At 37.6% G+C, this 26,220-nt stretch overlaps 2 protein-coding genes and 1 pseudogene across 3 annotated transcripts in view; 2 read left to right on the forward strand and 1 right to left on the reverse strand.

Moving 5' to 3' along the window:
- The window catches only part of GOPC (golgi associated PDZ and coiled-coil motif containing), a 37,167-nt gene extending 36,644 nt beyond the window's left edge, over positions 1-523 (reverse strand). The window contains exon 1 of the mRNA XM_006205695.4: positions 1-523. Coding sequence (XP_006205757.1) covers positions 1-288 — 288 coding nt within the window. The 5' untranslated portion in view covers positions 289-523.
- On the forward strand, positions 484-25,536 carry LOC102525545 (nephrocan). Of its 2 annotated transcripts, XM_031680121.2 has the most exons (4): positions 484-926; positions 10,760-10,907; positions 15,698-16,599; positions 24,776-25,536. In XM_031680121.2, the coding sequence occupies exons 1-4, from the start codon at positions 865-867 to the stop codon at positions 25,221-25,223; spliced, it is 1,560 nt and encodes a 519-aa protein (XP_031535981.1). In that variant the 5' UTR covers positions 484-864; the 3' UTR covers positions 25,224-25,536. The 2 variants fall into 2 exon arrangements, with proteins under 2 accessions (XP_031535981.1, XP_072821884.1); XM_072965783.1 differs by lacking the exon at positions 484-926 and having other exon boundaries at positions 10,821-10,954.
- LOC116281532 (dynein light chain Tctex-type 1 pseudogene) lies at positions 920-6,263 on the forward strand (annotated as a pseudogene).
- Positions 25,537-26,220: the final 684 nt, after the last annotated feature.

The raw sequence follows: 26,220 nt of genomic DNA on the forward strand, positions 1-26,220 counted from the left end.
CTCTAGCTTGTGATTGATTTGGGACACAGTCTGGGCTTTATGGCAAAGCTGCGCAAAGCAGGAGCTCAGGCTGGTCATCTTCTGTCTCCCCTCATAAGTGATGTCCGCCTGGTCCGGATCGATCTCGCCCAGGAGCAGATCCACATCCACGAAAGCCTTGTCGAACTCCTTCTCCAGCACCTCCAGCCACCGGAACATGGATACCCCGCCGGGGGAGACCCCCACGGCGCAGGAGGCGCCCCCTGGGCCCCCTCCGGCTCCTGCCGGGCATGGGCCGCCCGCCGACATGGCGCCGTCTATGGCCTCCCTCGACTGCTGCTGACCCCCGCCGTCCACCCCGCGAGAGGAACTGCTGGGTCTGCGGGAAACCCCGCGCACGCACGCTCCGTCGGTCCCCTCCCTTCCCCTCGCGCCGCTAACGCCGGCAATGCAGCCCCGCACTGGCAGGAGCAGCGAGGCTGAAGCGGCGGCAGTGGCACACGGAAGACTCGGGCCGTCCCACCTCCCGGCCCGCCCCCGCTGCGCATGCGTAGCGAAGACCTAGACAGACGCAGCCAGGAGGGACGAAGTGGGCGGAGCTAGGATGCGACCTTGGCCTATGAAAAGCCTCTATTTGGGGCCAGCCTGTCAGCGGCCATGTTGACAACTGGGAAACTCCTGCTTGAATCCCCGAGAAAGAGAGGTGCATCGTGTTGGCTTCCAAGTTGGAAAGGCCGAGGAACAGAAGGGTGTCCACGTCGCAGAGAGGAACGGCTTCTGCCTGTTTGACTTTACAGTGGGTGGGAGCCGTTCTAAAGTCGTCCGGGAAACTTGCTGTGGTGACGTCCAGGGCAGGGAAGAAGAGTGAGAAAGGGCCGTGTGAGCATGCGCAGTGGCCACGTCTTCGCTTTTCCAGCCCAGTTCCTGTTGAGGGTGAGGTGGATCGGGTGGGTGGATAGACTGGCTCGTTTTGATAAATCAGCTTCTAAATTCAGGGTGGAAATCGCCTAGAACTACAAGTTGAAGGAGAGCGGCTCACCAGTTTTTGCTGAATTAATACAACACCTTTTGTAATTAATAAGAGTCAGACAAGTTTTAAACCCTGTCACATATTAGCTGTGTCATCTTAGTTGTGTTCTTTAACCTCGAAGCCTCAGTTTCCAAAATTTACTTCACTCGGTAGTAAGGTGAAATGCTTAGCTTCAGTGCTTAGCACTTGGTATTCATTATTATTACACTATATTTCCAAAGCAGCTATCTAAAAAGGTGTTCTTATTTTAAAAACTGGCACAGTGTTCCGAGACGTGACATTTCAGAAAAACAAAACTATGAGGATTCATATATTCATAAATATATTGAATGGAGAGCCCTATTGAAGCATTGGGCATACAAAGATGAATGAGACCTGACCCTCACAGAAGCAGAGCTCATAGGCTAGTTAGTCTAACCCTCAAAAGCTACTACTTTAATTTGAATTTTGGGAGTGTTGAGCAGCTGCTCTTTATCATTCTGCCTACTCACTTTCAACCCTATTTCATTTCGAGTAGCCCAGTCTTGAAAAGGGAAGGAAAACTGGTGTGATAGAGTAGGCTGGTAAGAACGGTCTGTCCTAGGAGACATTGCCTAAGGGAATATTTACTTGCCGACTACAGTCTATAGCAGTTAACTTCACCAATGCCTGCCCTGTGTGCTTCTCACTAACATGATTCTAAGAGGAATAAGAAATCAAAGCTTTAGTTTGCTGAGTCAGGGCAAACTGGTTAGCCTATCAGTCAATAAAGTCTTTTATCTTTCACAAATTTAGCTGATCAAAACTAACCAGAGATCCTTGCCTTGAGCTTAAGTAGGCACGTTCACACAGGTTTACTACCAAGAATTAATAGAAAACTAAGATTTGTGTCTTTGCTGATTCCCTTCCAAATTAACTTTATTTTTATCTGTAATATTTGCAAGAACATCATTACTACAGCTACCAAGTTCCCAGCCACTTTCTCTATTTATAATATAGTTAGTGATCCCATTTTCAGGAATTTGAAGTACAAAAAATAATTTAAAGTTGGGATTGAGTGATCCACATACAAATGGAATCACAATAACAGTTTTCAGTTGTTGAAACATACTATGTGTTAAACATTGTGCTATTTGCTTTACTTCTTTGACTGTCACAAAGTCCTGTGAGTTAGCTGTTGTCAGTTTTTCATAGATAAGTCACAGAGAATTTAAGTGTCTTGGTAAGCTTAGTATACAGCTAAAAGTCCACTGAGGTGCGATTTCAATCTAGGTATCTTTTGTCTCCACAGTCTTAGCTGTTGACCATGGGATATAGAAGGATGAGGGAATTCATTTCTTCATGTATTAGTTACCAGTGTAATAAATTGTCAAAGTAGTCCAGACATTTTTTCAAAAAAGTAATTTCTTCCCAGCTCTAAGCTGTATACAAATCTATTAATATATAAGAAATATTATCTGAAAAGGTAATTGTAATATTCACTTTCTATTACATACCACTCTATTTAGTTTATATGGACTACCTGAAACTAAATTTCATTTCTTTAAAAAAAAAAAATCATTCAACTTACTGTTACTTTGTATGGGTATAACTGAAATGCATTTTAGATGTTTATGTTTCCAGTGCTCTGATCCTTGGTGAATACCTTCATTTTCAGGATTAAAGACCCCAAGTCCATTTCTGTGTACAATTTTTACAACTCCAACAAGTCTTACATACCCTCTGTGTCTCAGAACACTTTCATCTCATATTGTTTCTTATTATCATGCAGTGTAGCAGCTGCCACATCCTCTGTGCTTCCTGCTTGGTGCTATGGGACTATTTCAGATGCTCATGGCACCCTCAGGTTAGACATTATCTTTTGCCCGCCTTGACTGGGGTTTTGCATTTTTGCAAGTCACAGCCTAACATGGAAGTGAAAGGCAGGGTTTGACGTTCCAGTGCTGCCATCTGTTGTCAGTGTGCTCTGTCTGCATTTATTGCCTTGTGTCAGCCTACTTTAGAATTTGGAATCGTATGTAATCTCAATACTGGTGAAATTAATTTTCCTAGGGATAATAAAATCTTGATACTTCTGTTTGCAGTTGCATTGGCAGAAACCTCCAATAACTGTTTCATGAGTCATGTTTATGTGATTAAAATTTTCTAATATAAATTAAATATGACAGTCTTGCTTTAGGAACTTTAGGAACTTCTACAGAGTTTTATCATAAGGTATTACTATGAATAGAGTGGGGACTGGGAAAACTGGGGAAAAAGGGAAGATGCTAAAGATTTCTTTGGTAGGTACTGGTAATTAGCTGCAAGGTTAGTATAGAGTTCAAACATTTATTACTGCATCATTAATTACAAAGGCACTGTGGTGAATGGACATAGAAGATCTCCCTTGGACTGGAGAGGGAGACTACCATTTATTGAATGCTTGTGTGACAGGCCTTGTACTAAGCTTCACATGTTTCATTTACTCTCCAGTAATCTACCAAGAAAAGGAAAAGGTATTCATTAAGTACCATTGGTTGCTAGAAACAGTTGTATGATGAATAAAGAGGGCCAGGGAAAACCCACTACCATTTTACTGTAGCAATGTAGGAAAAGTCCTGGAATATCATATTCATATGTATTATTTATATTATATTCATTCATTTATGAACAATTTTCAATTTCATAATATGCATACTAAAGAAGTTTGGGCATTCCAAAGTGATTTATTAGCCTCATTGTCCTGGTCATTTCTCTTATATACACATGTGGAATATCTGTTTGATCTCCTGTTCTTAAAACTTGAGAATTTTGATGCAGTGTTGTAGGATTAGCTCAAAAACCTCCTCTAAGAAACTTTCCTTTTTTCACATGTGGCACTATGGACTCCATCCCTGTTTAGTTTCCTGCAAATACCTACTATAACGTTTATCATACATTTTTTGGAGCCCCTTAGACTGTAAACTCCATAGCAACAATAACTGTATCTTGCATACCTTTGAACCCCAGTTCCTAATGTAGGACCTGGAATATGGTAGGAATGCTGGAAACATTTGTGTGATTCAGTTCAATAATGAAAACTTTACAACAGTCCACCAAGGAAATTCTAAAAACAGCCCCTTTTCAAGACATACTTTTGATATGTGCTAGAGAACATAGCTAAACATATGTTTTATATTGGCTCAGGAGTTAGGAATATCTATAAAATATACGTTAAATATAAAATACATATTCCTTTAAAATTCATGGAATATTTTCCCCAACCTAAAGAGAAATGATCTGGTGATTTGACTAATAAATCCAGTATAATTTAGGCTTCAAGAATTATTTTACCTATTCCATAGTAAAAAAATTTGTGAGATACTAGATTTTGTATGCAGTAGCCAAACCTAAAAATGAAATACAACAAAAAAATTTTTTAAAAACCCTATTACTCTCTTTTTATTCCCTTATACTCTCAAAGATTGACTATAAATGCTTTTCCATTTTTCCTGATCTACATTCTTCACTTACCCTTTCCCACAGCTCCAGATTTGGGTTAGCATTATCTAAAACCACCATTTATCAGCAGTGGTATCAGAGTTTACTAATCATTGATTCTTCCTTTCATCCACTGTCAAGTTACTGTTTACTTCTCAGATTGTCAGACTTTACAGTTCAAACAGAACCCCCTCATCAGCCTCTGTCTTTTACAGTTCTTCCAATTTAGTTCTACAAGGGACCCAAAATGATTGCATTCCAAACACCCCTTAAAGCTAATTATCTTTTCTTTGCACTCATATTAAAAAGTATAAAAATATTTTAAATGATTTCATTAGACTTTTTATAGTCTTCAAAATGAGCAAGTCAGAAAAGTATAGTATAACAATTACACAAAAAGCCATGTCACAGCCATTGTTGGAAATATAATTTGTTTGGTCCTCGGTTGATTGTAACTCACTCAAAACTCATTTGGCCTACAATGAGGTATCACCTCACACCAGTCAGAATGGCCATCATTAAGAAGTCTACAAATGAGGGAGGTGATGGCGACATGCAGGAGGAAAGATGGAAGACTACCAGGCTACTGAGGAGACTGCTTTTGTTGTTGAAGTGAGCAACGTTGTAAAACAGGCCATAGAAAGTGCAATCGGTGGCAATGCCTATCGGCACAGCAAGGTGAATCAATGGACCACAAATGTAGAACAAACTAAGCCAACTCATCAAGCTGGGGAAACCATTCAAACATATCGTGACCTGTGCTATCATGCAGAAGAGTGGAGCAGGACTACACACGGCAAGTTCCTGCTTCTGGGACAGCTCTACTGACAGGAGCTGCACTGTGCGATGGGAGAACAAGACCATGTACTGCATCGTCAGCGCCTTCGGACTGTCTATTTGACCGCCTCATCCTGCCCGTGATCTCTCCTTTTGTCTCGGCATTTCTCTTCCATCTTCTAACCACCAGCCATCTATTCACTGAACCCCTTTCTCATTACCTTTAAGTGTGTTTTTGTGGCACTTTCAAAACTTAGAGAAAAAAACCAAGTAACCGCACTGTTCTGCGACCTGCACAGCCCAAGTCAGAGGACTGGCTCACTCACCAGAGGCAGTCAGGAGCCTCTACTGCCGCTTGTCTTAACTGATTATTTCTCTTCAAAGGTGCTAAAAGCCGAAATCTGCTAGTGTGAAACTTTCTCTACTCTCTGAAATGATTCAAATACACTAATTTTCCATACTTTGTACTTTTGTTAGAATAATAAATTATTCCAATTTAAAAAAAAAAGAAGTCTACAAATAATAAATACTGCAGAGGGTGTGGAGAAAAAGAAACACTCCTACACTCTTGGTGGGAATGTAAATTGGTGCAGCCACTATGGAGAACAGTATGGAGGTTCCTTAAAAAAACAAAAATAGAGTTATCATATGATTGAGCCATTCCACTCCTGGGCATATATCTGGAGAAAACTCTTGCTTGAAAAGATACATACACCCCAATGTTCATAGCAGCACTATTTACAATAGGCAAGACATGTAAGCAACCTAAATGTTCATCAGCAGATGAATGGATAAAGAAGATGTGGTATGTATATGTAATGGAAAATTACTCATCCATTAAAAAAAGAATGAAATGATCCATTTGCAGCAACATGGGTGCACCTAGGGATTATCATATTAAGTGAAATAACACAGAGAAAGACAAATATCATATATCATTTACATGTGGAATCAAAAAAATGATACAAGTGAACTTACTTCCAAACTGGAAATAGACTCACATAAATAGAAAATAAACTATGGTTACCAAAGGGGAAAGGGTGGGGGGAGGAATAAATTAGGAGCTTGGGATTCACATATACACACTACTGTATATAAAATAGATAAACAACAAAGACTTATTATTTAGCACAGGGAACTATATTCAATATCTTGTAATAACCTGTAATGGAAAAGAATCACTTTGCTGTATACCTGAAACTAATATGCATTATAAATCAACTGCACTTCAATAAAACTAAAAGATAAAAAAACTCATTTGGCTTTTGTGTTCATGGTAAGCAGGAGTGAGGGTGAAAACATTTCTATAGTGGACATTTGTCACTACAAATGGCACATGATCCATATTTGAACCCCCTTCCTTTGAACAGGGGGGATTCTCTCCCTTAGGAGACTGGAATATTGGAATAGAGTCCCCCTCCCATAATAAACTGAAAACGTCAGATACTTTCCCAGCTCTGTGACAGCTAGAGCAGAGGCATATGACATACATTCACCTAACCACAATCATCCACAGGAAAGTTTTAATATGAAGATAGTGAGGCAGAGATTGGGAGATGTCCTCTTGGCGGCGAGTGGAGATGGGATGGAGTAACAGCATCCTTTTTCAGTAGCAGCAGTGCGAGCAATGGTATCCAGGTTCCAGTTCAGTGGTTGAGACCAGGGCATGTACATTGTGCAGACACTACACTGAAGTGTGATTTTGCCTGTGATTCTGTCTATAGGCCTTCCATTATTCTGGTCCATTTCCAAATCTGGTTCTCCAGGCTTTCCCACAATTTTCTTTCAATAATTCCTTTTCCTATTAAGTCAGCCAGAATTTGTTTCCATCACTTCTAAATAATAACCCAAACTGATACAACTATCATTTATTGAGACCCTCTTCTTGCCCATGGACTTGACATGCCTTACATCTTTCTTTACATACATTTTACATCTTTCTTTACATGCACTTTACATCTTTCTTTCTGTAAAATGGAAATTATTTCCCCCATTTAATCTTCATTCTATGGAAGAAAACATTGAGGTGTGGAGAGGTTAAACAGGAGAAAATTTTTTTGTTTTTGTTTTTGTTTTTTTGTTTGTTTTTTAAACATTCTTTATTGAGGTATAGTCATTTTACAATGTTGTGTCAAATTCCAATGTAGAGCACAAATTTTCAGTTATACATGAACATAGATACATTCATTGTCCCATTCTCTTTCGCTGTGAGCCACCACAAGATCCTGTATATATTTCCCTGTACTACATAGTACAATCTTGTTTATCTATTCTATATTTTGAAATCCCAGTCCCTTCTCTCTCCCCCACCCCCCTGGCAACCACAAGTTTTTATTCTACGTCTATGAGTCTGTTTCTGTTTTGTATTTATGTTTTTGTTTTTGTTTTTTTAGATTCCACATATGAGTGATCTCATATGGTATTTTTCTTTCTCTTTCTGGCTTACTTCACTTAGAATGACATTCTCCAGGAACATCCATGTTGCTGTAAATGGCATTATGTTGTCAATTTTTATGGCTGAATAGTATTCCATTGTATAAATATACCACATCTTCTTTATCCAGTCATCTGTTGATGGACATTTAGGCTGTTTCCATGTCTTGCCTATTGTAAATAGTGCTGCTATGAACATTGGGGAGCAGGTGTTTTTTTGAAGTAGGGTTCCTTCTGGATATATGCCCAGGAGCAAGATTCCTGGGTCTTATGGTAAGTCTATTCCTAGTCTTTTCAGGAATCTCGATACTGCTTTCCACAGTGGCTGCACCAAACTGCATTTCCACCAGCAGTGTAGGAGGGTTCCCTTTCCTCCACAGCCTCTCCAGCAGTTGTCATTTGTGGACTTTTGCATGATGGCCAATCTGACTGGTATGAGGTGACACCTCATTGTAGTTTTGATTTGCATTTCTCTGATAATTAGTGATACTGAGCATTTTTTCATGTGCCTATTCATCATTTGTATTTCTTCCTTGGAGAATTGCTTGTTTAAGTCTTCTGCCCATTTTTGGATTGGGTTTTTTTTTTTCTTATTAAGTCATATGAGCTGCTTATATGCTGTGGAGATCAAGCCTTTGTCGGTTTCATTTGCAAAAATTTTCTCCCATTCTGTAGGTTGTTGTTTTGTTTTACTTATGGTTTGCTTTGCTGTGCAGAAGCTTGTAAGTTTCATTAGGTCCCATTTGTCTATTCTTGTTAAATAGCAGAAAATTTTATTTTTAAACTTTAACTTTAAACTTATGCTTTTCACAACATTCTCCAGAAGAAGCAAACAGGTTAAAACAGAATCATATTCACTTTTTTTAATTATTTAATATTGCTTTTCTTTTGACTCAGAAAGAGACTTTACTAAATTAAGCCTTCTGTTTAGCTCTTGGTTGATCAGTTTTATAATAGGAAGCCAATGCTTCTACACCCAAATCAGGGAGAATTGGGTTAGTCAGTTTCTTCTCTGGAGTTCAGTTTCCTGTCTATAATGGGAACTTGCCCTTTGCTTTTAATAAACCAAGGAAGGCCAATATCCATTGCATAGAGGCACACATTTGTGTTTATTGTGGGGTCTCCTAACACTGGCACCCCTGACATTTTGGACTGCGTGATTCTTTGTTGTCGGGGCTGTCCCATGTGTTGGAGGGTGTTCAGAAGCATCCCTGCCTGTTACCCTGTAGATGCCATAGCACTGCCTATCTACCCACCCCTATCCTTTTACTGTAGTCAAAAATGTCTCCAGACATTGCCGAATTGCCCCTGGTTGAGGACCACTTGGTTTTAGGAGAAAAGAAAGTATTATAACTACTGGGTCATAGGAGGGAAGAAACCTAACAAAATAAAACTTCACTATGTAAAAGAGTAATACATTAGAGATAATTGCAAAATCACAGGAAAGCTGTTTGAAACACTGTCAAAAAGAAGAAAAAAAATTATACAATATAGTTTCAAGGCTTACTCGAAGACAAGGGAATCCCATGGCTACCTACAGAGGATAGAAAATAAAATTCACCGCTACACTGCATAACAGAAAAATTAGCTGTTTAATGGTAGATAAAAGGATAGATAGAATCTTACAAGCATTTCATTTCAAGTAACTAAATACAAATTTACCTTTTTAGCAAAAGAGAAAATAAAAATGTTCAGTGAGTATTTCCCTTTGTCGTTTCAAAGCCTGTGCAGAAAAAAGAAACTGGAAAAAAATGTTTGATTTGGGGACAGGACTAAAGTTGTTTCTTTTTTTTTTTCTCCCCAGACTTCCTATTATTGAGCATTACTTTGCTATTTGAAAATTCTAAAAATTAAAAAAAAATTATATTACCAGACAAGACAAATAAATAATAAAGTTTGTTGCAAATCACAATATTGACAGAAAAGAAATCTCTCATCACTTTTTGTCTCTGATAGTAAAAGAAAAGAAAACAGAGGGCAAACAATCAGAAAAGAGGAGCAGAAAAGTCCTTACTCTGGAAATAGATGAATTGATTATTAGGGCAAAGAATCTTTTGGCTTCAGAATGAAAATGGTAGCAAAGAGGAGAGGTTGAACAGGGGATCGGAGAAGCTTTTCAATATTAGAAAAGGTTTCAATAGAGCAGTCTGCTGAGGCCAACCAGCATGGGGAAATTTAGATCTTCCATTTGTGGGAGAAGGAGCTTCTCTCCATATAATCTTTTGCCTAAAATGCTTTTAAATTCCTCAGCAGTAATGATAAAAATTAAATTCCTCAGCAGCAAGACAAAAAGCCACAACAAACGAGCACCCAAGACAAGTGAAGTTCCCTCCTCTCCAGTTTTCCCAACCAAATTCCTCTCAAAAAACTAGAGGCCTTTTCTTCCGTTATTACAAATAAATAAAAATAATAGACCTAATTTGATGTTTTATTCTTATTTGCTTCAACAGTATTTTTGAATGACAAAAATGTTTTCCAAATACTATATTTGGGTGGATTAAGTGATCAATGAATTGAATGGTGGCTCTAAAAATCTCTCCATTGTACCCCATTGTTTCACTAGCAATAAAGTGTCCCTGAAAAAACAATAATAAATAGAAAACCTGCCTACTTTCCCAAACTAGTTAATGTGAGAAGAAAACACCTGCCAGTTGCAGTCCCACAAAAATGGTTTTGATATAGGGTCACAGAAAATCCGAAGGTTTTATAGCCCACTATAAAACAGCTCTTTGTCTTTTCCACTAATTCCCTAGTGTCACATTTAACAAAACAAGGAAACTACAGATAATAGGGGTGTTTGCAGATTAGCTTTCCAAGCCATAAATAACACAGGGTTTTGCTCACCTACAAATATTAAGGCAGCTTATCAATGTTTAAGCCCCTTCGTCTTTGTAATGGTTGCTAACATTTTAACCCAGGCAAAATGAGATTTTTTTTCTTTCCTGTCTTCTTACATTGACAGAGTACACATTCATAAGATTCTATTATCAGATTTCATGGTATAAAGAGTGAGACATTGCCTAAACCCTCGCCTGCTCCCCGAGAGGCCCTGTTTTGGAAGATGCATGTGCTTTATGCTTTCCTTGTCTTGGTTTCTATTAGCGATGGTTTCGATCCTGCCTGTCCTGGAAGGTGCTTCTGTGACTCAGCGCAGTCGGTGCAATGCTACAGGCTGACGGAGGTACCGTCGGGAATTCCTTCCACCACCAAGAAGCTCTACATCAGCCATGGCAAAATCCAACACCTTCAGGTAACAACTCATTCTACACTCAAGTTGCTGCAATTTAATTTTGCAAGGTAGGGTGAGGGGCGAGTGTGGGGTGGTTAAACTTGATTTAAATAATCAAAACTTAAAAGTGATGGTTATGAAGTTGGGTAGTTGCACTAGCTAGCTGCTTGCTCGGTATACCAAGATGGGTATATGCCTCCGGCTATTTCTTTTTAGGGAAGCAGCACTGCCCCCCCCCAAATTGGAATCTATAATTAATAATATTTTATTTTTGTTTTTGTTTTTGAAAATTTTATTTTGGTGCAGAGTAAAAGTAGAGAAATGACTCTTTCTTAACAAAAAGAGTTTAAGACCATACAGCACCTTTCTGTCCCCATATTAAGAATGCATCCTTTCAGGGGTAAAAAGAGTTTTGTTTATGCCATAAAAGGCAGGTGACACTTACAGCATTGTAAGACTAACAGGGTGAATGCAGCATATGGGAATTCTTCACACAAACCCTACAAACCAGCCAGGCATCAGTGTCTTTGCAGAAACCTATACAGAAGAAATACACAATTTTATTTTGCCACATTACTGCAATTCTCATTCTGTGTGCTTCTAATTATAACTTTTATTTTCAGGCTTACCTATTCAGAGGGCACTGAAAAGAGTGCTATAGATTTGTCTGACTCTTCTAACAGGAAGGAATGTTTGATTTTTGGCCTCTGGTGTTTTTCAAAAATATCAAGAGACCAGGGTTCTCATTCTAGTTTTCTCACTAACTAGAGATAGAACCATCTTAGACAAGCAGTTGAAAAAAAATCTCTGGATTTAATTTTTTACTTTTATGAATGACAAGACTGGATTAGATTGGGGATCCCAGGAACTTTCTTGATGGGAAATTCTGTGGCTCTCTGAGTTTGCCTCTCCCGGTCACTGCTTCTCCATCATCGATCCAAATCCTAAGATAAGGAAATGCCCGTCTGTGATCCAGATGCAGAGAGTCAGCAGGTGAATGTACTTTTCTTTCAATCAGAGACCCCCCCCTTTTTTAATTTGGTTAAGAAATTTTAATGTAGGTGCACATAAACCCAGTGAATTTAAAATATGGGGCATAGTATTTATTTCAAGGCCCAATAAGCACAACTGCCTAGTCGTCATCTGTTTCCTTTCCTCTTCTAACTCAGTAGTACCTAATGCCAGAGAGCAGGTCTGACCCTGTCGGGTCTCAGCATTCAAGCAAGACACTGGTTAAAGGGCAGGATGCTTAAATATTTGTTCAGAGGACTTGAGATACCAAGACCTGGAGTGTCAGCTAAGCCTGATAGTGATCCCACACTGCTGCTTTGCAGCCAATGAGATGAAATTCTGCCAATCACCAAATTCAGTTACTGAATGAGTTCATGTGTCATTAGTTTAGGCTTGTTGAACAGCAATATTGCTGCTTCCCTGACATTAACCCAGTTAACTATGTCTTGGAAGGATAGTTCCCAGCAGAAAGGTTGATGAAAGAGAGGATTGTTTTGTGAAGGAAATAGAAAGCTCTGAGCAATAATTCTTTTCTCATAAAAATCCTCAGGTTTTAAGTGGCCATAGTTCACTTGTATTTGGTGAACACAATGTTCATTAGGTTTATTTGGTTTGAACTATAGAATTGGGTGCCTATATTTAAAGAAAAAAAAACCTTAGAATAGATCTTCAGATTAATAGCAATGGAAATTATATATATGCATATATATACATACACATCACACATATATATGCAAGCATGCACACACGTGTATATAATCACAGTTTTCAATGATTCTATTACTTGTTCACATTATTCAGCTGTCTTTGAGACTGTGAATGCTATGTTTAAGACCATGTACATGTTTACATGAATTGATCCTATTTATTTATTTTCCTAAAAAAGATGTTATGTTGCTTATTAAATGTCAGTTTCCTGTGTGCACTGGACTTATAAGGAACCCAAGAAAGGCACGTAACCCTCTAATGCTTGGAGTAGGACCTGCCCTGAATTGAACCCAGAAATTTGAAAGCCTTTTCATGGGGAAACCAGCAGGAGTTGCCCCTCTGCTCTACTTCATTTGACTTGCCTTGCTTTTTTTTTTTTTAACTTTTCATATTATCTACTATCTTTTATCTACATATGTTATTAGGCTCACTAGACTGTAAAATTGTGATGACAAGAATTTTACTTAGCTAAGCTTCCTAAGCTTAATTGTTAATACCAGGCCATATTTACCTTGCTTTTTAAGCAATGTTGAACAACTGCCAGCAGCCCCAAGGTTATCTCTAGGGCAAAAGCACCTCTTTCCACGTCTCTTGAGCACAGCCCTACTGAGGCCATGGAAATGGCAAGACAGGTCTGGCAGATTTTTTTTCCCTTTATCAGCTCTGCAAACTCAACTGATAAGTTGAAAATCAGTGGGTGTTTTCCTCTCTGTTTGTGGCACCAGAACTCTATACTCTTCATCTAAATGCATGATTGAAGCAGTAAGGTTGAAAATGTATGTGTTGGGGGGAGATAAACCTGGGTTGGAAGCCCCACTTTTCCACTTGCTAGCAAGACATACTTGGACAGGCTGTTTCACTTTCTTGGGCTTTACTTTCCCTCAGTGGAAAGGGAATAATCATGCTTACACAGAGAGCTTTGTAAACGTGGTAAATACTTAGAAAATGGTAGCCATTTTAACTAATAATAATCAAAAGTAATCTGCATTGACCTGATAAAAAGAGAAAGTTCTCCATGCTTAATAACAGAAAACAACTATCCACTGGATTCAGTAAAGAACATGATCTATTTTCACTATTTAGGCTAGTCTAAATACTTTACAAAAAGAAGTGAAGACAAGATGAAGCTCTGACACCATTATTGGTCTAATCCCCAAATAAATTGCCTATTCAATCCATGTCATCGCTGAGACTTGCTGCATAGGCAGCAATCTTTTAGAGTCTGTGATCACTCAGATAGAAGTGGAAGCATTAGTAACACCAAGGTCTTTTTTAGGGAGATCAGCAGTCCAACAGGTAAAGATCTATGTTTAGAGTCGTTTCTGATTTTATATGAAAGAAAACCTAGAAAAAGGCACTTCAGATTGAAGAGTAGGTGAAGCAACACTGAGTCCTGGGTAGGTCATCTAATTTTTTTTTTTGGGGACTAAAATTCTTTATCTGTTAAATAGGGAGATTTGGAATAGATAATCTCTAAAATTTCTCCTTTCCCAAACTCAATGATTTGTGTCCAGATCTTGAGTTTTTTTTGGAAAGCATTAATTGTAGACCACATGCAATAGAAAATGATGAGCTGAGGAAGAAAGAGCTTTGGAGTCCCATAGACATTGTTAAAATTCTCAGCTCTTTCAAGTTTGATGATAGCAAACTTGCAGGGCTATTAGAAGAATTGATGGTAACATGTAAAAAAATACTTGGCACTTGTAGATACTCAACAAGTGCAAGAAAAATTGCTATTATTCTTAGTATTAGAACTAATTAATACATCAGATTAATCATTAAAAAATATCAAAAGTTAGCAGCAATATATAAGCCAAGGCAGCTGCCAAAACTATTGTGATGAAAATCATCTATTTTTGGAAGTTTTAACATGAGATTCTTCTACTAAGAATATCATATTAGGAGATGCTTTAAAATATACCTTAATTCACATCACATGTTCTCCCAGAATACAGATACCTGTAATAAATAATGCAAAATTAACCCACTTTGAAGGTATTAATCATGCATTGGCATTACAAAAGGGCTTGACTGCACAATTAAATCAAACATTTAGAAACTGCAGCTAGTAAGACAAAAAATTGTGCATTGAAAATTCTGCTCAGTTGAATTCTACAACAGGTTGAAATTTCTGTGAAGACTTCTCAAGCTGAGGATAACCTGGAACAATTCCTCTTTTTGCCTAAACATGATCTTACTCTGAGAACCAAATACCAAAGATTATATCATCCTGGAAAAGAGGTAGATGTCAAGTTAGGAGGGTGGAGGATATGTGGAGAGATAGGGGTGCTTGAAGTTGCAAGCCATAGAGAAAGTATTTCAGACTTGGTCATTTTTAAAATCTAGGGGAGGAACAGCATTAGGTCTGGGCTATATGCATGAATGGACTCCTTGCTCTACAGGGATGAGAACACATATATCTGTTTCTTCGTGAATCTTTTCCATCAGTGAAGTGTAAATTGGAGGGTAGGAACAGGGAGGCTAGTTTCCCAAACTACTATATAGTTGAAAATGTTTCTCTGATAGGCCCATCCTACTGCTGGCAGCATCTAGGAAATTTAAATATTTACTTTCAATGCTTAAACATTTTTAAATGTAATTTATAATTTAAAAAATCTGAACAGTGCAAAATGTAGACAGATAATGAAAATTCCTTAAAATCTTGTTAACAACTCTAGTTAATAGATTGGTGAAAGATTTCCAGATTGCTCCTGGTTTTGGCTTTTATAAGATGATGCAACGAGAACATCCTATTGCATAAATCACTGTGCAACGTGTAAGTAGATTGCCTAGAAGTAAACTTGCTGGGCCAAAGAATATGCAGCAAAAGTCGGCCAATGTATGTCTATCAGTAGTGTGCAAAAGTGCTTAAAATATTTTAGCTATCTTACCCTGTTAGCAATCATGAATAAAAATAGTCAGGACCTGAGTTTCTATCCTTTTCCAAGAAATCACTTAACATAGATCCTGAAGGGAAATCTGAAGTATCATTAGTATTCAATAATAATGTATATGGGTATATATATATATTTTTTACAATACTTTGATTTACTGCTCTTCTCCACACTTGCCAATCCCTTCTTTTTTTGTAGGTATCTAACTTCACCCAAATGTTGGCTCTAGAAGATTTTATTCTGTTGGCTAGTGGAACAGAGTCAGTAGAAAAGGACACTTTCAAAACTCTGAGTACTTTGAAGACCTTGGAACTCTGGAAAAATAAATTAAGACGAGTCCCCACTACTCTCCCAGCCAGTCTTGAAGTGTTAAAACTAAATGATAATTCAATATACGTCCTACACGGATCCGATTTTGAAGGACTGGAGAAATTAAAAATCCTTGAACTTAAAAACAATCTTCTCTCTTCCCTCTCTCCCAGCATGCTCTCCTCCCTCGTCAGTTTGCAGAGTTTGATGCTAGATGGTAACAATATCGAGTCTGTAGCTGGAGCCCTGGAACTTCCCCATCTGACACGGATGAGCATGGAGAATAATCAGCTACATCTCATACCAGCTGGCTTCTTCACTTCTCTCCAGTCTCTGCAATTTCTCAGTTTCAGTAGTAACTTTCTGACTAAAGTTCCTATTAACCTGCCCAAATCCTTGCTCTCTTTAAAAATGGAGAGAAACCGGCTCAAAGTGATAAGGTTTCGAGATATGAAACATTTGGAGAATCTTTCCCATCTTTACCTGTCAGAAAACTTGCTCTCTTCCATCGATGGGGCACAGCTCCTCACCAATTTAACTACTCTTGAGTTGTCCCAAAACCAGCTTCCAACGTTGCCCCTCAGACTACCAGCAAGGCTCCAAAAGCTGGATATTAGCAATAATCTGATTCAGAGAGTTACAGCGCAAGATTTCCAGGACCTCCAAGAATTAAAGCATTTGTTTCTGGACAACAACACTGTCAGCTTGTTTGAAGCTGGAGCCCTGCAGAGGTGTTCCCAGCTGTCCAACTTGGCCCTGGAGCAGAACCTGCTCTTGTCTATACCTCTCAGGTAAGTGAACCTCATCATTTATGCTAACTACGATAACAGATACCCAGCCAAGTACATTATGCAAGCAAGAAGAGAAGGTTGAGCAAACAAAGTATCTGATCAAGGCTATCCAAGTGTTCAGGGATAGACGTTTTTAAACAGCGGTTTGGAATCTCCAGCCCTCAAGCTGAATCCTGCACTAACTTAATTTATCTTGCTTGTGGGACAAGACACCAACAGGTGACTGACAATTTGCAAAGCAGCTTTAGGGAAGTATGCTAACCAATATCGTAGGGGGATGTTAGTTGTAAAAAATGTGTTCCGGGTTTCTAAATATATGGCCTGGCTCCAGCAACAAGCAGACCAGGCATGTGCTTAACCACTAGCAAAGTAAGGACACCAAGAAAAAATGAGAAGGGAGATGTAGTAAGATATTTATTTTAAAAAGCACTGAAATAGTGCTTGTGGAAAAAAATAAAATCTTTGTAATCTAATATCATATTTACTTTGAATTACGCATTTGGGAGCCTTATTTCTTCTCATTGCTGTGATCTTTAAAGGACTTATGGTGGCGCTGCTCACCTCTCTGTGGGTCTGTGAGTGTGTGAGTCCTTCTGTGTCCATCTTACCTTCTGTTTCTGGTTGTTTCTTCAGTTCTCTTTCTCACACAAACGTACACAATCCCCCTTGTATTCTGAAACTTAATTTTTCTTCCAAACATCCCTCCTTCTACACCCAACCCACTATTTCTGTTCCCCCTAACCATTCATAATCTTTAACTAAGGTACATGTTTACATGAATTAATCCTATTTATTTAAACTTTATCCCATGTTTCACATTTTAAAGTAGATTAAAAAAAACAGTAGAAGAACAAGTACTATTATCCCCCTTAAAAAAGATGTTATATTGTTTATTAAATGTGCCTACCAGTGGATTTTTCTCCCTTTCAGCACTTCATTGGGAAAAAGGCTTCTTGCCCTGTCTATCACCAAACTTCTCATAATTAATATACCCACTCCTGGCTTCTGTAGAATCCTGTGGCACTCCACGTACTTATCATTGTTTGTAACAATAATTTTTCTTACCAGTGAGAAAGGGAAAATTACCTTTGATATGAAGAGATGTTCATTTTTTTTCTAGTTGAAAAAGGGATTTTTTAAAATTATATGATATGTTAACTGTACCCAATGCAGAACATCAAAAAGTGATTTTTTCCACTTGAAATCAGTATTTTATAATACATATCGAGGGTGATTTGAAAGTAATCAATTTCTCTTAATGTAAAAGCATGTGCACACAGTTCATTTAATTTGACAAATATGCTTTGAGCGTTTGCCAAGCACCAGGTACTTTACCAGGCAGACATTTGGGAGACATCAGTGTAATAAAAGAGAGAAAACTTCTTGTTCTGTACAGTTTAAATTCTAGCAGGGAAAGAGTGACAACATCATATATAAGTCAAGTACACAATATTTAGACAGTGTGAGGGGTTAGAGTTCACAACAAAAAAGGGCAGGATTACCAGGTTCAGGACCGTAGAGAGTAGGGGTAGCTGGCTGCAATTTTAAATAAGGTAAGCATAATAATCCTCTTGAAAAGTTAAGCTTTGAGCAAAGACTGGAAGGAGGTGAGGAATTTAGTTGTGAAGCTATTTGGGGGAAAAAGTGTTAAACAGAAGAGCCGGTACAAAGGCCCGAAGGCAAGAATCTGTGGGTAGTATTTCAAGACTCATACTTGTTATTTAAATAATTTCCCTATTATGTTTCAAGCCTTATTTTCTGTTACTGCATTTTCCTGCTCCAAGAAAAAAAAAGTATGCATAAAATAAAAATTGATAAAACAGGTTGGGGAGGGACTGTATCACATAGGATTCTACGCAGGCAACAGCCACAGGCAACACGGTGAACTCAGTGGACTCCTCCATTCAGGTGACTTTTAGAGTGCATTAGGTTAAGAAATCCTGCTAAGTTTAATGAGTGAAAAATAGCTTAATGATTTACTCCTGCCAGGGCATTTGTGTTTTAACAGGTGACTGCAGAAAGCACAATGCCTTTACCCAATGGAGTGTATAATGGAATTGCAAGCCTGCACTTACACACATTTCCAAATCTGACTTCACGTTAGAATTATCTGGAGAGCTTTAAAAAAGCCCACTCATGCCTAGATCTCACTTCACACCAATTAAATCAGACCCCCCAGGGTTGTGGCACAGGCATCAGGATTTTTTAAAAGCTCTCTGGATGAATTTAACGTGTAGCCAGGGTTGAGATCTACTGAGCAAGGACAATGGGGCCAGTAAGCAGGTATGAGGATCCTTTTCCCATGAGGCTTAAATGAAGCGACACACCTGTGTGCTCTGTCACAGAACTTGGCAAGCAACAAGAGCAATGTGTTCTTGCAGAGACTGATTTTTAAATTCCTCATCAAGACCACTGCCTATCCCCGCAACTCCCACTCCCCAACTTTTCTTTGTATTGGAAAGTGGGAATGACCCAAAAAAGTTTTTCCATGGTTTTCCTCCTGTAAAGAAATAAAACAGAATACTACCTCTTCCTTACATCTGAATTTTGAGACTTTTTGAAACGAGCTTTAAACAGTACACTATTTGTTTGCATGCTTCCTATTCATACACAAAATTAACCTTCAAAATTGAGCTTTCTATAAATAAACCGTAAACAGGCAACTTCTCTGTGCTAGTTGCTAACCTAACCTAACGTGACCTGTTAGTGCTAGTTGTGTATCCTATCACAATCTATTTCCACAAATCCCTTCCTCTGTCTACCGTCCTCCATTCTGTATTTCATCAAGAAAGTAATGGTATATGGCTTTAGGTACACATAAACTTAACTATCTCCCACATTTGCTTAAATATGCTAATTGAGATAGAAAACTATACCTAACACTTAAGTGCTTACGAAGCCCAGCAGTGAATGTATATACGTGTATTATTCCCTGTTACTCCTTACAACAGTCCTGTGAAGGCAGGTCCACTGTTTTACCCATTACTTTACAGATCAGGCATTAAGGTTAAGAGGTGTCAAGAACTTGCTGGTAGTCATGTGGTCAATATGTTTTGGAGTCAGGATTAAACACAGTCTAACTCCAGAGCCAGGGAATTGTAGGCACTGATTCTTACCAGCCTCTGAGATTTACTCTACTGTCAACAATACAATGTACTGCTTAGAACTTAGAATACAAGACCTGGGTCTCACTTTTCACTGCTTCTCATTTCACCAATCTGCAACTCAGGGAACAAATATAAGTCACACCATCTCTTCTTTATCTACAATTAGAATAATTCAAATCCGGAATAGCTTTCTACAACCTAACGCAGTTAGCATTTTTCTCTTACTTACACTCAAGTGCCATCTACTGGCAAAATGGGGGTATGCCCCCTTTTACTCTAAAACGCGACACTGCCCAAAGAACAAACAGCATTTCCAGACATGCTTGTCTTAAAATCAGGGCTACCTTTTTATATAAATAAGACTTATAAACACAAATTATATTCAAGCCATGAATAACTGCCAAAAGGTCTCAAAACCAGGGAATTAGTGATTTCTCTGTTACAATGCCATTTTGGTTATCCATAGAAACATGAAAGAAAAACAGGCACTCCTAAGAACAAGTACAGTTTTTGGCCACCCAGCCGTGAACTGAATAACTGTATTGGTATAAAAGAAAGCTTGGCTTGCTCATTTTCACTGGCCAACATTTTTATGTGACTTCTGTATGCTGAGCACTTTTACCTATATGGTGGAAATTAGAAGCTTTAAAAAGCTGAATAACTTACCTAAAGTCACATATTGATACATAAAATGGCCAAAGGTAGAACTCAGGTCTTAATAAGTAGACTTGACACTTCCATTTGCTGTGTCTTTCCTTGGCTGTGCTCCCCTGTACTCTCCGTTATCGGGGAACATTCCTTACTGCTACACCATCTATTAATAGTCCATATTTCCCTGGGGAAAAGAGAGGTATACATAAGAGATTTTCTGTATAAGTTTTAGAGACATACCTTCTATAAGCTGGTGTATGCACAAAATTACATTGTCTTAGAGATTAATGTCACATTGAAGTTAAACTGTGGAGACCAATTTGAAAATTGTTCGTAGTATTAACAATAGACCCACTGAGAGAAATTTCTTTGTAGACACTTTTGACAAACAGTTAAAATGTATGAAGCAATTTTCCCTGGTAAATTAATCTTCTTTGTTAGGTAAACTTTATTCCAACTAAAGAGAAGGCACTTTAAGCATAAAAGGCTTTAAAACACTCCAAAGCACAAATATTTATGTATGTTTATGCACTGTATAGTTTAGGCCATGAATTCAAATATAAAATATATCAACATAAATGTATATAAAAATAAAATGTAAATATCAAAAGAAAAAAAAGGGCAAAATTTAAGCTAACTGCCAGTAATCAAAAAGGTAAACCTTTTGGAATGAAATTCATATAAAAATAATACTATAACAAGCAAAGGGTAATATTGTCATAAAATATGGTTAAATTCATTGGTTTTTTTCTCTTTGACATAGCAGTCATATAACTGGGACCACCACAATAAATTTTACTGAATACTAAAAACCTTGAAATGTAGATCCAATATGTTCGCACTGTACAAAGACAGGATTTGGATGCTATTTCAAGGGACTTTTTTTTTCCTATAAAATATTCTTCTTGCACTTCACAAAAAGAATAGCTCTTAATATAAAGTTGTTGATTAGCAGAAAGATTCTCAGTTCAGAACTATGATTCTTTAAAATTTTTTTATCAATAGGCATTAGCATAACATTTTTCAAACTGGTACCCAGAGTTTAAAATTTTTTTCCTGATTATAAAACAATACATGTTAAAGTTTGAACACTTAGTGTGCTGAAAAATTAAAAAGTCACCCATAATTGCTCAACCAGAACCTATATCTAGAAATAATTTGTTTTTATGTATTTGGGATCAGTCAATTTTGTTTTCTATTTTTCCACTTAACATTATAGTGTGGTTTTTCTCTCCCTTTTCTATTTTTTTCCAAGTATCACAATGGACCCAGGGATCTTAATTTATTCAGTGTGTTATAATCACTTACAGTTGCTAGTCTCTTTTGATGCTCAAACTTTTCCAAATTTGGCTAGTGGGAGCCTCTCAAGCTGATTCCTGTGATCATGGGATATAATTCCACTAACTCTTTTTTTTTAAATGATGGTTACAAATATACATAAAATTTACCATCTTAATCATTTTTAATTGTACAGTTCAGTATTATCTTCACATTACTGTGCAACCAGTCTTCAGAACTGTTTCATCTTGCAAAACTGAAACTCTGCACCAATTAAACAACAACTCATCATTTCCCCCTCCTCTCACCCTCTGACAACCACCATTCTACCTTCTGTTTGTATGAATCTGACTACTCTAGATATCTTATATAAATGAAATTCTACAGTGGTTATGTTTTTGAGACAGACTTTTTTCACTTAGCATAGTGTCCTCAAGGTTTATTCATGTTGTAGCGTAAGTCAGAATTTCCTTCCTTTTAAGGCTGAATAATATTTCATTGTATGTACGTATTTTGCTTATTCATTCATCCGTCACTGGACACTGGATTGCTTCCACATTTTAACTATTGGGAATTCAATATGGGAGTATAACATGGGTGTGTAAGTATCTCATTGAGACCTTGCTTTCAGTTCTTTTGAGTGTATACCCGGAAGTGGAATTGCTGAATCATATGGTAACTCTATTTTTAATTTTGGGGGGAAATACTGTTGTGTTTTCCACATCAACTGCACCATTTTACATTCCCAACAGCGCACAAAGTTTCCAATTTCTCTACATTCTTGCTAATACTTGTTATTTTCTGTTTTTTTTTTTTAAATAGCAACCATCCTGCTATGTGTTCCACTAATCTTTGAACATTTCATTGCATTCTGGCTCAGACATTCTAGCTTAGCTTGTCCCAGACATAGAATTGGTCATTTCTCCAGGAAGTCTTGCTTCTTTTAAGCGGAGACTGAAATTCTGCAACTAAGATCTGTGTGTTCAGTTCACTTATGCTATTGCAGTAGCGTTACTACTAGGGTGTGATATTGCCTCTTGATCTTTCAGTATATGGAGCCAGAAAATATATGTTTTTAAAATTATGGATTCACACTGGGATTTCCAATTCACATTAACATTAGAGAGGGGTTTTTCTTCTTTTATTTTATATTTGTATCTTTTTCTCTTACAGTGAAAATCCTGGTTCCTAATAATATTAATATATTTACATATTTGCATTGTCTTACAGTATTCATTAAAAAGTTTCAAATTTTTAGTATTAAAAATAGTATTAACAATAAATTTACTAAGAGAAGTTTCTTTGCAGATCCTTCTGTCCTCAGAGTCTAAGGCTTAGATATATCTACCAAGGATATTCAGTCAAAGTACTTTTTCTTTTCTTTATAGTGTTATATTACCAAGATACACATTTGATTTAATTCGTTAATTAGATTTGTTTGTTTTGTCTTCTGTTCAACTTTAGGGCTTGATTTTGTTTTTATTTGCTTTATGAACATATAAAATGTTAACATCATGCAAAAGTTACAACCATGTGGAACCAAACACTCCCTATACAAGTAACCATTTTAATTCACCTCTAGTTTATCATTGTTTTTCAAAAATAAGCAAAATGTGTACATGTATTCTTGTTTCCTTCTTATATAAAAACTAAGGTAATATTTATACTATTCTACTTCTTGCTTTTTTCTCTTTAACAATACTTTCCAGAAATTATATTATGATAATTCATAGAGACCAACCCCTTTCTTTTTCAAGGCTGCACAGTAGTTCTTCGCTGTGGTACTGGGTTGTTTCCAGTCTTTGCTTTTATAAATACTGCATAAGAAATCCACATGTGCTGTTTTATATTTGCAGTCACATCTTCAGAAAGTATACCTACCAACGAGATTGCTGGGTTGAAGGGTAAATAAACGCACATGCTGTTTTGTTAGGCTTTGCTGAATTCTCCACAGGAGCTGTCCTATTTCAACTCCCACCAAACTATGTATGAGAATGTCCACTTTGTTACAGCTTTGCCCACAGAGTGTATGGCTAAGGATTAGGATTTTTACCAATCCGATGGGTGAGAAATGGCATTTCTGAATGTTTCAACTCCTCATTCCTCTATTCTGAGTATGGTTGAAGACTTAAGGGCTTTGCTTTTATGTGGATTTCCACTCACACTTTTTGCCCATTTTCAGACTTACTTTTCAACTTTTAAGAGTCCTTTATATATTGGGGAGGTTAGCTCTTTGTCTGGGATACAAGGTGTAGATTTCCCCCCCAATTTATCATTTGTCTTTTGACTTTATAAATATCTTTTGTAGTTGAGTTACTGATCTTTTACAGCTTCTGGGTTTTTAAGCCATAGTCAAAAAAGCTTTTTTATAGAATCAGTATTTTATAAATTATTTGAAAACATGATTTTTATGATCACATAATAGTCCATTATTTCTTAATTTTCATATTAGTGGACATTGGCCATTTCTCATTTTTTGCTATTATAAATATGATCAAATATGTGACAAACATATTTGTAAATAAATCTCTATTCACTTCTCTTATTATCTCCTGGGTTGAGAAGTATGATATTATTTAAACTTGATACATGTTACCAAATTGTTTCCAAAGTGGCACCCACTATTTATATACCCACTAGCAGAGTTTAAGTTCTTACTTCACCACACTCTCATCAGCAACAAATTTTAAAATTAAATCCAAAAACCAAGCTCTAATTTTATACACAAAAGCACTGCATCATTTTTCATTGTCTTTGATATTCATGAAGAACAACACTTTTTCACATTTTTATTTGACATTTTTACCTCTCCTATAAATTATTGTTTCATGGCCTTTGCCAACTAAAAAATTGGGAACTTACTATTTTTTTATCAATTTGTTACATGACTCATTTGTTAAGAGAAAAATTAAAGAGTTTTATGGCTAGGAACCAGAAAAATCAGAGGGTTAGAAAATCAGGCCTATAAGAGAGGGTTAAAGATCTACAGGTAAGACTGAGGTTTGCACTTAGAGTTTTTTAAAATAAAGCTTATTTTCTAGCTTCAGACAGGACTGAACAGTTGCTCCATCTGAGTTGCCTAGGCAGTGATGGAATGATAGTCATGGCCTCCTCTCACATCCTGTTTTCATGTATTGCAGACTCCCAGGAACTTTAGCCAGGTTGGACCTAAAAGGCAATGCCATTCGGGATATTGCTGAGAGGGAGCTCAAAGATCTGAAGCAGCTGCAGGTCCTAAATCTTAGGAACAATAAGATCTCTGCCTTAGACCTCAGAGCCTTGGAGGTACTGCCTCGCCTCAGGCACCTGTATCTAGACGGAAATCCGTGGAATTGCACCTGCAGTCTCCTAAGAGCCAGGGAGGTCCTGAAGGCCAAAGGCACAGATGTGAGGGGAGGGCAATGTGCAGCACCCGCTGAGCGACAAGGGGAGAGCTGGATGTCTTCCAAGAAGATCCTGAGGCAATGTGAGCATCTCCTACATCAGACCGAGAAAAGCAAAGAGGTCAAAAAGAAACCAAAGCCTGAAGAGCACTCGAGCATCCGAATCAACATGGACGATGATTACTATGATTATGAGATTGATTAAGGATGAGCTTTGTTTACAGTTTAGAAAAAGGTTTTGTTTCTTTTTTAAAATACTTTGTTTTTTCATGTTCAATCTCTTAAGCAGAAATATGCGATACATTTAGATATTGCAAAACTCTTTTTCTAAATAAGTTTTTCTTTTTTCTTTTTAAGAATGAAATGAGAGTTAAGATAAGTTGAGGTAGGGGGAGGAAAGCAGAAAGGAACAATAGTCAGAAGATGTAAGATTCCTTCCACGTTACAAGTAATTTGTTGGTATTTCATACTGAAACCTAGATGAATAGTAACGCCCAATAAAATATCCAACTGGCTAACTTCCTGCAAATACAGTAGTTCGTTTTATCAAATAAAAACTGATGATTTTGTATGTGAAGCTGGTGTCTATAGGGTCTACACTATAGGCTTTTGACTATAAGCAATAAAAACTGACTCTAACTTAAGCAAGAAAGAATTTACCGGAAAGATCAGGCATAGCTCACAGAATCAAAGGAAAAGCTGGAGAATCTGGAAAGGACAAGGATGAAAACTGCTTCAGGGCCCCAGGCAGGGGAATGCAATGGAGAGACCACTTGTCTTCCAAAGTGTCTTCCCTATTATTAGTGTTAACTTCCCCCTTCTCAGGATTCATATCCCCTGAGGGAGAGACTAATTGTCCCAGCCAGAGTCACATGTTTGCCCTTGGCTAGGGACAGTAGGTTTTGTTTGACAGGCTCTCCAAGACCAAAGGGAAACCAGAAAGGGAAATGTAAACTGGCACTTTGAATACTGCAGATGTCCCTACCACAGCTTTCCTGAAAAAGAGTTGTGCTTTGAGGAACATTCGGTTTGCTTGGAGTTGACCACAATCCCTGCAGTACCTTCCTTTTGATTAACTGCATGGGTTTGAGAGCGGCCTGACTGGGGATAGGGGTGTGACTGTAGAATTTTTTTTTCTATCAATCTTTTTGTGAAAATGATCTACTTACAAATAAATCTGAAACCCCATCTGATTTAGTTCC

The sequence above is a fragment of the Vicugna pacos genome, chromosome 8 (genome assembly GCF_048564905.1).
Source record: "Vicugna pacos chromosome 8, VicPac4, whole genome shotgun sequence".
Classification (NCBI taxonomy): Eukaryota; Metazoa; Chordata; class Mammalia; order Artiodactyla; family Camelidae; genus Vicugna; species Vicugna pacos.

Bases quoted from the DNA above. Each gene is read 5' to 3' on its own strand.
- LOC102525545 (XM_031680121.2), top strand. From the start codon at position 865: ATGCGCAGTGGCCACGTCTTCGCTTTTCCAGCCCAGTTCCTGTTGAGG. The intron at 10,908-15,697 runs GTAACAACTCAT...CTTTTTTTGTAG, and splicing joins GCAAAATCCAACACCTTCAG to GTATCTAACTTCACCCAAAT. The intron at 16,600-24,775 runs GTAAGTGAACCT...CATGTATTGCAG, and splicing joins CTCTTGTCTATACCTCTCAG to ACTCCCAGGAACTTTAGCCA.